Raw genomic sequence first — 13781 nt, 5'->3', positions numbered from 1 at the left:
AGTCTCAGATGCAGAATCCACAAATTTAATAAAAATTAAAATGGTAAATAGTAATTTAAACCTGAGACTTTTGAAAGTTCTTTCTGGTACATCCTTAATCTGCGACTTTTTCAATTAATACGACCGCAGACGACGAATATAGAAAACGAAAAGGAAACGATCACATTCCGCTTTCATTTGTCTAGGAAAAAAGGACAGAAGAGGAACTTTCAGTACTCAAATCCGAGTAAAGAAAATAAAAATAATAAATGATGGTTTTGCTTGTTTTCGATTCAGAGGGTTGCACACCCGCTGGACAGGCTGTTTCTACCATTTCAGGCGTCATCAGCAGCGTTCGTTAGCGTGCATTCCTCTGAATCGAAAAACAGCAGAGGGTGTGCAACCCTCTGAATCGAAAACAAGCAAAACCATCATTATTTATTTTTGAACCATAGTTATTGATTTCTTAAATTTAATCGTGAAAGAAACTGGAAAACGATGAATAGAAAAATATGTCAAAAGAAGAAAAGGAGTCAAACAGCTTGCAAAATAAATTTTACATAACGTTGACAGAAGAGAAAACAGAACAGGCAGGTAAGAGCCGTGTCGGTCTGAGACTGTGAGTCTGAGCTTCCTTCCCAGTTCTTCGCGCAGGACATACTGGGTGAGGAAGAAAATAAATTTCCAAAAACTGTTGAATGCAAGAATGCGGTGAGTAGACTTATTGGAAGACCAAGAAAGCAATGGGAGGATGATATGAATGAAGACGCAAGAAATATTATTGGCAGTCGATGGAGGAGAATGGCTAGAGACCGTAACGAATGGGGGGAGACTTGCAATTTAAAAAATAAAAAATACTTAAGTACTCTAAAAGTACTTAAGTACTCAAACCCTTCACGACAAGTTCTTAACTATTGCGGATTACTGCAAATCTTCTTCAATGTTTTCGATTTACTTAGTGTGGTGTGCGGTAATCATGTTTCGACAAATATTTTCTTGAATTATTCCTGTATCCGACAAATAAATATTATTATAATAAAATATTCCCATTACTCTGAGTATCTTCATTTATTTTTCTTTTGACAAAATTATTGTAATTTATTTATATGTTCATGTTTTAAACATCCAGCTCTCAATTTCCTACAACAGTGCTGCAAATATCTAATATTTAAGTGTTTAACCTTAATTTCAATGAAATGTTCCTGTTATATATGAGTTTCACTTTTACAAAAGTACTTGTACTTGAACTCGATATTTAAGCACAAAATATTTTAAATGTAGTTACTTAAGTACACAAATCGGTTACTTAATACTTAAATTTACTGTTTTCAAGTACTACTTAACCGAAATACTTAAGAACTTATTTATTCTCGGTACTGGTACTTATACTTAGGTCCACTTTGGTACTTAAGACTTCCGTACTTATTGTCGGTACTTACAACAGCTGTAAAAAGGGCTAGTGTTCTGCCTTGGTATTTTACGTATATAATAACTTTTCCTCAAGTAGTGGCAAAATACATTAAGGGAGACGATTTACAAAATCTCATGAACCTGACTCACTTATTTGGTGAGACTCCTGAAATAATTTAATTGTCTGTAGTGCGTTTTTACAGCACGAACCAGTTTTTCCAGTAGTAAAATTGTTGGAGTATTGTTTTTCGGCTAAGAGTTGGTTGTAAGAGTAAGTTAAATTATGTTGATTTTAATATTTGTAAACTTTTTTTTTTCATAAGCATGATTGATATTTAACCTTTTCACTGCGGGGACCGGCTAAATACGCGTAACCTTTTTCGACATTCGTTGCGAAAACCGTATAAATCAGATATTGTTTGCGTATTGTATGTTGCCCATAGAAAAGAGTTAGGCATGTTATATCAAAATTTACAATACTTTAAAAATTGTATACATTACTGCGTGAGCCGTAAAAATCCGCACCTTTTTACACAGGCATGCACTCTCCAGGATTTACGTGTAAAATCTTACGATTCCCCTTCGCCGTATTATTTATGTAGGATAGTTTTTATCGACTTATTTCATTTCAGTTTAATAATTCAATTGTGTAAATTACAGCTGCTGTAGTAAATGTCATAAAACTGATATAAAATTTCATAGAATGGCTCAGGTAGGAAATATAAGCATTCATATCGATGGTATAGTGCACAAATGTGGTAAGTACAACTTTTTACAAAATTTATAAGTACACATAGTTCATTATTTGGACCCAAAGTTTATTGTGCACAAATGTGGTAAGCAAATAATGAAACGTGTAAGAAATACAAGTTGACATAATGTGGTAACTGCTAAATATAAGAAAAATTAAATAAGCCAAATGTTGTATGTGCCCTTACCACAAATGGTTTCTCTTCAATGTTCTAATATTATGATACTTCTGATGATGAATAAATATTTGTATTCATTCTTTTTGCGAATTAAACAATTTTTCCTTGATATTTGTTATTTAATTTCATTTAGAAGCTTGTAGTATATACCTGTCAAATGGGGTATGTATAATATAAGAAACTCCACATGTGGTAAGTACATACCTATAACTTTCAAATGGCTGTACTGTAAAATGTTAGTTTTTGCACTACACAATTGTGCACTATGCCATCGATATCATAATATGATATTATTATAAGATATCTTATTATAAGATAAAGCATTATTTGTGTGATACTTACAGACAATTAGATGTTTGTTATGATTATGACATCCACGATATTTATCATTATTTAAATCCACAAATAATGAAATAACTTTAACATTATCCATGGTGAAATATGGTACAAGTTCTCCATCGTCGGAAGGAATGATTTTCAAAGTACCCTCTGGTAGGCTAAAATTAAAACCAAATCAAACCAATTACTGTGTATATTCGACTTTCTCAAATAGTTTTTGGCCAAAATTTGGGAAAATTTGGGCAAAAAATATTTGAGAAAGCTGAATATACACTTAAATAATTATATTAAATTATTATAATTATTAAAATGCAGTCACTCTGCTAAATTTTGCTAAAAATTTTAATTTAGGCTTATCTTATACCTCTCTACAAAAGTTATATACAGTGCTAGTCAAAAGTCCGTACCCCCCCCCCCCCCTCTTATCTTTTGAACGGCTATAACTATAATAGTGAAATTTGGAGAGAGGAAATAAACGGACGTAAGCTTCTTAACTAGTCATGAGAGGTGACGTAATAGTGACAGATGACGTTACAGAGCCACTGTGACCGATAATTTTAAATGGGACCTTATAGCAAGTGATACCTCATTTGAAAGGTATTCAAAATACCTATTCAGTCATACTAATTTTTTTGGGTTTAAGTTGATTTTGATTTTGGTGAATATATTAAATAAATATAATATTGTAGTTTCGCATTTAATTAATAAAAATTCAAATGTCCGCCTATGGTTTTTTTTGTCAAAAAAGTTGACTTTTTCAATTCTCTAGTAGTTTTTATGTCAACGTAAACCTTTTTGACAAGTAATCATAGGCGGAATTTTTAATTTTTATTAATTAACTGCGAAACTACAATTTTATATTTATTTATTTATTTATCAAAATTAGCTTAAATTCAAACAAAATTAGTATGACTGAATAGGTATTTTCAATACCTTTCAAACGAGGTATCACTTGCCATAAGGTCTCATTTAAAATTATCTGTCACAGTGGCGCTGTAAAGTCATCTGTCACTATTACGTCACTTGTCATGACTAGTAAGAAGCTTACGTCCGTTTATTTCCTCCCTCCAAATTTCACTATTATAGGTATAACCGTTCAAAAGATACCAGGGGGGGGGGTACGGACTTTTGACTAGCACTGTATATGCGAATATGCGCTAGGTGAGCTTTTTATTTTTAAGGGGTGAAAGCCAACCCTTATTAAAAAAAAATAATATGAAAGCATTTTATGGATTTAATCATGTTAAATTGTGCAATTTAAACATTTTCAAATATAAAAATGGATTTTGAAAAAATAAATGTAAAAAATCATATAACAGGTTCAAACGTTATTCTAGTCCATTTATATCATCTACAATGTAATTGTCTGATTATATAAAATAATTTTCGTAATAATAAAATAACTGAAACACTTCAACCATTAAAAACTACCCCTATGTCAAAAATATGTATAAAAATTTTTTCAACAACTTCAAAACTTTAAAATGTACATTTATATTCAAAAATTCCTTTCTTGCCAATAATAAGTTATTTATGTACCAAGTCAGTAAAGTCACTCTTTATCGAACAAGTCTGATATTACGAGAAGAGCGAGGCGAGTAACAGACGAGTTCAATAAGGAGTCTTTACTGACGTAGTGCATACAAAATTTTATCGCCAACATATATTTTTTAAATTTAATGTCGTCCGAATCACTGGGGTTGTAAACGACAACAATGGAAAATACATATTAAAAATAAAAAGAGATTGTAATACCATTAAATGTCTTTTATTCATATTTCCGTTAAAAACTGTATGATATTGTGGATATTTGTATTGTCTCTAAGAAGCTCAGATATGTCCCTGGGAAGGTTGAGTTTACTTCTCGTTTGCTGGTATATTTGACATAATCGGTTAAGATATGTTTTATTGATATAAAATAATATTTGCCAACATAATTTGATATTTTTAAATTTTTAAATGTTTAAATTTTAGACGTCATAATAATTTCATGACAGTGATAACAGATAACTTGCAAGATGGCCGCTTTCGATTTTTAATCGATAGTTATCAATATTGAATAATTACTAAATCGGTAAAGTTTTAGTTTACTTTATATGAATATAATTACAAAATACTACAGAATTTCACTTTTTGACATAAATTTAATTGATAATGTCGCAAATTGCGTACAATATTTTTAATAATTAAAGTAAATAAATTGTAAGTCCACTCAAATACTCGCCATTCGATTACTGCCATCGACCACTTACATTCAATCTCGGTTAATTTGACTAATCGCGGCAGGTAAAGTAAAATTCTTCCTTCAGTACAATAAAGTGTTACTTTACTGCCGCAAATGAGGGCAAATGAGTACAATAATGAATGACTTTAGTGACGGTTGGCGATAAAATATTTTTTGATTGATTGCATATTTTCAACTCTTAAAAACACCCCTTGTGTAAAAATGTCAAAAATTGCGACACTTTCAAACGCTATAATCTTGTATTTTTCTGTGAGAAAAAAATTAATTTTCTGTTCTAAAATTTTCAACCCTTAAAAACCACCTCTATGCTCACGAAACTAAGTTCTCTTTAAAAAAATGTTTAATAAAAAATTAAGCATAATTACTATTTTTTAACTAATTTATTACCCACTGTAAAAATGTCACATTTCTCGGTAGGTACAGTTATAAAAAAAATACAGGGAAAATGTCACAGTAAGTGGACTAATATTGCTACTGGCTTACAGTCCGTCCAATATACTTACCGTTGCACGTCATCCGCGTTATAGCCCGTGACGTCACATGATACCAACACGAAATATTTAGGCAGTAGGTCTGTTCCTTTTTAGAATCATTTAGCCGAGTACACGGGAATTACAGCCACTAGGCATATTTTATTATATACGCGTAGAAATAATATTGGAAGATTTCTGTTAAGAGTAAACAGTAGCGATCAACAGGTAGCAACAAAATATAACTTCAGGATATAGTATCATAAACTTTGGCAACTAGTCGCGCTAAATGGAAGTAATAGAAAACGATTTTATTATTAATAAATAGATTTTTATAAAAATAAACCAAAATGGGTGAAAATTTTATGTTAAGATAGGTATTTAGAAAGGTATTTGCATGAAATATCTAATTATTAAAGCAATAATAAATAATCATTTTTTGTTGTGAAGCGAAACAAATTTCGATTTTCGCATAATTTTGGTACGGTTTTTAATCGACTTTTCCTTGGAAGGTTTCACTTTATTTTTCGTTTGATTTACTTTTTCCATTTTTTTTAAGTACCTATTGATAATATTTTTAGAATAAAAAATCCTCCTAAAACTTTATATACTCGCATTAGAATTCGAAATATTTTTACGTAAAATATACTTACATACCTACATATAACTAAAACTCACAATTAACAACAATCTATTCTTTCAAAGAGGCCAACAACTTATACAACAACAAATATATAATAAATTAACTATCAATAAACCCAGAGCCGTGCGGTACATCTTTTCAATATGATGCAAGTCTTGGAAATGCCGCCCCCTAAATATTATTGAAACTTAATACTAGTATTTATTTTTATTAAATGAAATATGTATTAAAGTTAAATAACATTTATGAAAATTACAATTTTATCCTTTCGATTTTAATTTTGGCAAACTCGTCAATCAGATTGGTGTAGTCTAAAGTAGCAGCTAGTGAGGACTCGTATCGAAATAAGTGCTAATTTTTTTAGTTTTGTTTGTCTTATGGAGCTTCGTAAATAGTTTTTAAACATTTTTAATTTTGAAAAACTTCTTTCCTCAAGCTGCCGAGACAGAGAGTGTTAATAAGATTCTTAGGGCCGGTACTTTCTGCACCTCACATGACAAAATGCCTTTAACCGGGGTTTAATCGGGACAGATAATACCGGCCCTTAGTGATACAACTATATTTGGGTATAAAGAAATTAGGTTATTTGGGCACAAATAGTTCAAAACCTCTAAAGGTTTTATGGAGTATGGTATCATTTGGGATAAATCATGCAATAATTCTTCTAGAAAATCATTTGCCTCTATATCTGATTCTTTTTCTATGAAAAGTATTGAGAGAAGAAAAAAGATTTTCTAGTATTTTATCATCTTTTCCTTTTCCCTTTTCATATATTTTCCTTAATTTCAAAATATATAAAATTTTTAAATTTTTATTATGGGTTTCTAAAAGCGAAAATCGATCAATCAAAGAATTAAAGGCAATGTCTAAAATATAGATAAAAAATTTACTTTAAATTTATCTTCCTCTGTTCAGAGCTGATCCACAGATCAAATTGACGCATTTTTCTCTTGCCTCAATATTTATTTTCAGCAGGAAATTCGGAACTTACTTACAAGATTTTCTGCAATTTCATTATCATTAATTTTCATTTGGTCATAGCCAAATTGTCAGTAAATTTTCATTTTTTTTATAGTTTCTGACAACATTTTTACACAATCTGACAAATTTATAGTTACATGTTGCAACATCTTCGAGACTGAATTTATATGAAATAAAATATCATGCCAAAGAACTACACCGCATATAAATTTCTAATTTTTAATATTTTTGAAATTATACTTCTTTACGATCGAGAGTGAAATTTTATAATGCCTGACGCATGCGCACACAGACAGTATGTAGTTCGTTGCTAATCTTTCAAGATATGTATGTATTATCAGCGCTGTCAGCGCAAATAAGTCATTAAAACGATATATTAGTGTTTTTAATAAATGTAATTATTTATTATAATTTTTGTGTCTTTGGATTTGTCTTCCTCGGGAATTAGATATTTATAATAATAGTAAGTATATTTAAAGTATTTTTGTATACTTCACTTGGTCTATTAAATTTGTCAGTATGTATGAGAAATCTTGTAACCTGTCAAAGCAAAGGGAATATAGCTCAGTGGTAGAGCGTGTGATCAGAGATCGAGAGGTCCCGGGTTCAAATACCGGACGATTCATAATTTTTTTTTATAAATTTTTGGTATCATTTTACTAAAAAATTTTTAAAAGTGGTAGGTAAGAAAGTTAGTTTAATATTTAAATAAAATACAAATAACCTGTTAAGTATATAAATTTCGTTAAAATCATAATAATAGAAGTATAACTTCTTACGTGCGTACAAAGTACACACACACATTCTTTTTTTACTAATCCTCGTGCTTTGATTTTAGTTTTTGAATCATTGTTGACGTCTTCTATTATTTCGAATAAGGCATTATATTATTATATTTCACAAAATTAAAATCTTAGAGGTTTCAATGCATCTATTCGACTAACTATCTAGTAGTACTCACCGGTTTTAGTATTAGTTGTGAAACATATTTTTTTCAGAACTTCCTAACGCTTTGTAAAACCAGAAAAAAGTGTACAGTTCTTGTGTAATACAAAAAAAGGTTGTTGTTTCTGTAGAAGAAGACGCTGCGTCATTTATGACTAAGGTGGCATGCGCAGGGCACGTAAAACGCCCTCGGATATTTTTCAAATTTCTGTTTTGCACACTCCTTCTTATTCCTTTCATAGTAAACCCGTTATCATAGCCTTGTCCTCTGATCTGAGCCGTTTTAAATCAAGAACAAATTTTTCCCAATTTGTCAAAATAAGTTCTGTTAAACCTTCACCAGTTAAATATTTTCGGCTGACACTTGGTCCTATATATATTTTTAATTATTAAATGGCTCAATTTGTATTTTGATTTTACCGATTATGCCGCCCCCTTGTGATGCCGCCTGATGCGGCTGCCTCACCGCATCATAGCACCGCACGGCCCTGAATAAACCCTACTTTCCTATGAAACAACAATAACGAATTCTTAAATTAACACACTACTGCACTGAACAGATATCGATAAAGATAACAGAACAGATTAGAGAAAATCTGATGCAGGTTTGTCAAAATGACAGTGATAATTTCTCTATGTTGCCTAATTAGTTATTTAGTTATAATATGTTCGATTTCTTGTTAGAAATAAAAAATTTTAGTAGTTCCAAGATTACACAAAATCTAGGCATGAGATAAAAAAGTTTATTTGAAGAAAGTTTATTTTTTTTTGTTCTTAATGGCGGTACAGGCTCCTTTTTTCAATATTTTATTTAGTTATAGAGTAATTTCCACGTCCTAACATATTTCTGAAATTGGGCTCTGTACCGCCATTCTTTATTATATTACGAATATGTGTGCCAAATATCTCGACAAAATATTCAAAATTAGAGCCGCAATCTTAGAACGCGTTTGTTGCTACCTGTTGATCGCTACTGTAGCCTCTTAATGTACATTTAAAGAAACATACCCTAACTTGTTTCATTTAATTTGTATAAGTGGAATATAAAGTGTTTTTATAAAGCTCGGATTACACTCTAACTGCGTTCGAACAAAGGTGACATTTTGGCATAAATTGCTAACATTTATTCGACAGTTGCGATGATGACACTTCATATTTGTTTTTATTCTTTACTATAAGTATTTGTTTTATATCAAATTTACTGTTTTTATGATTTACTTTAACGTAAGATTATAACTTAATTCTTGATTTTTATTTCTAAAGATTTTATTTATTTACATTGAATATTAATTTGTTCTGTTGTATAATCCACTTCCGCAAAAATTATGTGATATATTTGATTTAAAATGAATTCAAGAATTTTTTGTAATTGGGCAACAATGTCAACTTAGATCTCTGCCGTAGATAATGACGTGCAACTGTAAGTATATTGGACGGACTGTAGATATAAATTAAATTATAAAAAATTAGATATAAAAATATTACCCAACTAATAATGCAATCTCTTGAAGCAAAAAAGCAGCAGGTGCTAATAGAGATCCAATTTGTAAAACAACATTATGTCCAGCAGCCAAAGCAGGGGCGACGAATAGACCTAAATGAGCTAAATAATTTTCATTTGATATGACTCCAACTGCAATACCTAAAAAGAAAATGTTTTTAATTAAAACGCACATACACACAGTGGGCTGGTCACTCCGTTCGGTCAATACCGCAATGCTGTAATCTTTCGTTCACAATTCTTGCACAGTGGGGACGCGCATTATCGTCTATATGGACAGAACTGTCTCCGATTACACTCGCAAATGGTACAATAATAATTGGTTCTACAACCATATCTCTATATCTCTGAGCTGTCATCGTAGCGTTTGTTAAAACCACTAATTGGTGCGGCCATCAAAACAAATACCACCCCTAACGCAAATAGAGCCTCCCCCAAAAACAGATGTAGGCAGGGCCCCCGCAAGGCTGAGCGGCGCCCGCGTGCGGCACATATTTTAGCGCCATTTAAATGTACTATATCCACTTATGAAATAAATCTATAATTTTTTATTTTTGACGAGCTCTTGCTATATAGCTAATATTGCCAAACCAGATAATCTTTCCTCTGCCATAGTAAACCTCAAATTATTTTTAATTAACTTTAATTTTGAAAATGATCTCTCACAGAAGCAACAGACACAGTTAAAGTGAAAAGAATTCTTAATGAAATAGTGATATTTGGTAAAGATGAAGTTAGATATTTTCAAATATCTATTGAAGATTATTAAGAGGATTTGATGAGTCAAGTAATGAAAATAATTTTTAAAGCGTTTATCTCACTAAATAAATCTGTTGCACCAATATTCGCCTCCGTTTTTACTGGATCAGTTAGGTTTTGTTGAAGAGAAAGACCGTTTTTCAACGTCACTTAATGTAAAATATCATCGTCACTTAATGTAAAAATATCACTGAAAAACTAAAAGCTTTATCATAACCAGGCATTATGTCAAATCTACTATTTAACGAGCTTAGTACTTGATCATTATTCTAATACTGTCTATTTTCTATGTTAAAGGTATCATTATCTGCTATAAGATTCTCACAAATTTTAATTATATGAAATTTGAATAGCTTTATAGCTTTTATTCTACTCGACTATTTTGTATCACTTAGAGGTTTTAGATTTAATTCAGGAACATCAATTTTATAATACTCCTTCTATTTGTGGACGAAAAGAAACATACGTAAAATTCTTGTACAATATTAAAAAAGTTTACTATTTCATTTTTTACACTTTAGCAACATCATTCACTACTTTTAAGCTATGTGCAGTGCGTGGAACAAAAAAAGCTCGAGGGTTATTCTACCCTTATCATACACGCATATTGGCACCGTTATCATACCCTTGACCTCTCGTGTCTTTTATACTTAAGGGCGTAGGAGCAAAAATTCGCGACAATGTGTTTTCAATGCATTAATTTTTTCGAATCCTGAGGAAAATAATAGGTATTTTTGAAAAATTTAAACGTAGAATGAAAGATTACGTGATTATCGAGGGTCAAAAGTCCTTTAGAATAACAAAAAAGTTTTTTATGAGATATTTGAAATTAAAAATCACACTAAATTTTCACTTTTTTTTCTTCACCCCTGTAACTTATTCAAACAAACATAGAAATTTTCAGGGACTTTCGACCCTCGGTAATATTGCAATCTTTCATTCTGCGTTTAATTTTTTCAAAAATACTTATTAGTTTTCTCAGGATTCGAAAAAAAAATGAATGCATTTAAAAGACATTTGCGCGAAATTTTGAGCCCTTAAATTTAAATTTTGTAATGGTTCAACTACAAAATTAAATAGTCCTTCCCCTGTAGTGTCAAATATTATTACTTACGCTTGTTTGCGTTTTATGACAGGAATATGGGATACAGTCCATAATTACTTACAGTAGAACCCCGAAAATCCGAACTAATTTGGGGGCATCCTGTTCGGATTCCAAAAAGTTCAGATTATCCGAAAGTTAGCCTAACGAGCCTAACTAGTAATTCAAAGCTTTCATTGTTGTTGATTTTGAGTCGCAAAACGTTCTCGCAAGAATGTGGACAATATTTTTGGACTCAAGTTGACTACAAGAGAACCAAAGTAAGTTTATGTTTAGCCTTCATAAGCACCACACATTAAAGTATGTATTTATTTTTAAGAAATTTCAAATGTCAAAGTCATATTAATCCTACACTGTTCAACTTTCTGGTTTTACTCTGTATATTAAACATGTTTTTAAAATTTTGTCTTGAATTTTTAAATTTTGTTCACTTTCCGTTGGTTCGGATTAGCGGGGTTCGGATTTGCGGGCTTCTACTGAATAATATGCGGAACTATGCACCATACCGTAAATACCCAATATTATTTTTTACTTTAGAAGACATTAATTCTATCATTTACGGATAGTGCAAAATAGGTATTCGGATATTACATTATTTTAAATATAAAATAGTAGTTATAATTATTAACACCAAATATAAAATGAAATTTTAATTATTTTTTCAGTAATAACACAATATTTAATTTTTGAGATTTGAAATTATGAAAAAAAAATTGAAATTAAAATTGTATAAAAAATCATTATCTCATTTAAAATAAATATTTCTTAGTTGCCAAACCTTCGGCTTGGCGCCCCTTTGGGTTTGCGCCCGGTTAAGGGGGCCCTGGATGTAGGCACCCTATAATGTTCATTGTACCTCTCTCCTCGTTCCCTCCCATAAACATATGAGGCTACACCATTTGTGACAGAATGATTCCAAGCTCAAGTTGATATGGTATGGTACATCGGGGCAGAGCCCACTTATGAGCCCTTCAGACACCTAGACCTCCTACGGCGGTCCATTGTATCACCCCTATTTTACGGACCAGGTCAATAAGAACCTGGTCTTCGGCGTTTCTGGGACCCAGGCTGCATCGGGTTCCCATGCCTGTCAGATCAACAGGGTCTGCAAATCTGTGCTCCTCCTGTCGATGCCACCCTGAACGTCTAAAAGCCGCAAGTCTCTTAAAAGGCAACTCCCTCACTAGCTCGGCTGCATAGATGCCGATCCCAGGATCTGCCACCTTTGATAGGCTAATGTCGGGCATTCCCAGAGGACATAAGGTTTCCTCCTCCTTATTACATAGAAGGAAGGGTGAGCCATCCGCCAGTCCTAACACAAGAGTAGGTGCCGTCCAAGTATACAGTGGCTGTTGAGCATACTGACCACCAGGTAGCATCTTCTACGATCTAGAAGAAGCAGTAGGGCTGTGAGACTTTTGGATGACCCCACTATGTGGAGCCTAGGCTATCTCAAACCTCCACAACAGGCCCATGAGTCCTGGAACCTCCGCAGAAGAAGCACCCTGAGACTACCCTGACCAGTACTAAGGGCAGCCCAATCACAGGTTCGGGTCCCACAGGCAGAGTGGATGAGCCCCGTCTTGCCAGGGCATCAGCCCGTTCGTTGCCTTTCACACCTGTGTGTCCCGGTAGCGAATTTACAAAAGCTATACTAATTCAGTCATGGGGGCGACTGAATTCGAGTAGGTTTTGTATGCAGAATTTTAGTTACATATTCTATACTATACTATTACGTCCACAAATTAACTGTATTGGTGTAGGATTTGTAAGCGAAATTTTTGATTATTATTGAGTAAATGTCCTGTAAATTGAGTAAATACTGTTTCAGTCATGAACGTGTAACTAAATAAAGATTTATACGTTTATGTAAAGACTAATATACAATCATCAGATATCAAATTTTATTAATAGTATACGAGGTATGTCAAAAAATATGATTTTCTCTCAAGAGTAAAGCACCTTTATATTCCACAACATGGACGTATAAATAAAGACGTATCTTTATTTATACGTCCATGTTCCACAATATTGAAAATTGTCATTATCGAAAGTTGTTTGGAATTAAAAATTATGTTCTAATGCTTAATTACATTCTTCTAATTGAAAATTTTTTTTAAGATACAAAACATCGTTTTTATTTAAGAGGATGGGTATGTATTTTCGGCTGCAATGCTATTCAAATGGGGATTCATTTTTTTTCGAATCCTGAGAAAACTAATAAGTATTTTTGAAAAATTTAAACGCAGAATGAAAGATTACGTTATTGGCGAGGGCCGAAAGTCCCTGATAACTTCTATAATGTTTATTTTAATAAGTTACAAGGGTGAAAAACTAAGAGAAAATTTAGTGTGATATTTAATTTAAAATATCTCATTCGAAATAAACTTTTTATTTATTCTAAGGGACTTTCGGCCCTCGGTAATAATATATAGTCTTTCATTCTGCGTTTAAATTTTTTAAAAATATTTATTGGTT

At 31.9% G+C, this 13781-nt stretch overlaps 1 protein-coding gene across 1 annotated transcript in view; it reads right to left on the bottom strand.

Moving 5' to 3' along the window:
* LOC126888189 (3,6-anhydro-alpha-L-galactose dehydrogenase-like) overlaps window positions 1-13781 on the bottom strand; it is a 43385-nt gene that overhangs the window by 20384 nt on the left and 9220 nt on the right. The window contains exons 4-5 of the mRNA XM_050656242.1: window positions 9427-9583; window positions 2661-2815 (exon numbers count right to left, since the gene is read on the bottom strand). Of these exons, the coding sequence (XP_050512199.1) occupies window positions 2661-2815; window positions 9427-9583 (312 nt within the window). The remainder of the gene's footprint in view (window positions 1-2660; window positions 2816-9426; window positions 9584-13781) is intronic.

Source organism: Diabrotica virgifera, chromosome 7 (genome assembly GCF_917563875.1).
Source record: "Diabrotica virgifera virgifera chromosome 7, PGI_DIABVI_V3a".
Classification (NCBI taxonomy): domain Eukaryota; kingdom Metazoa; phylum Arthropoda; class Insecta; order Coleoptera; family Chrysomelidae; genus Diabrotica; species Diabrotica virgifera.
This window is presented reverse-complemented; position numbering and strand designations above follow the sequence as displayed.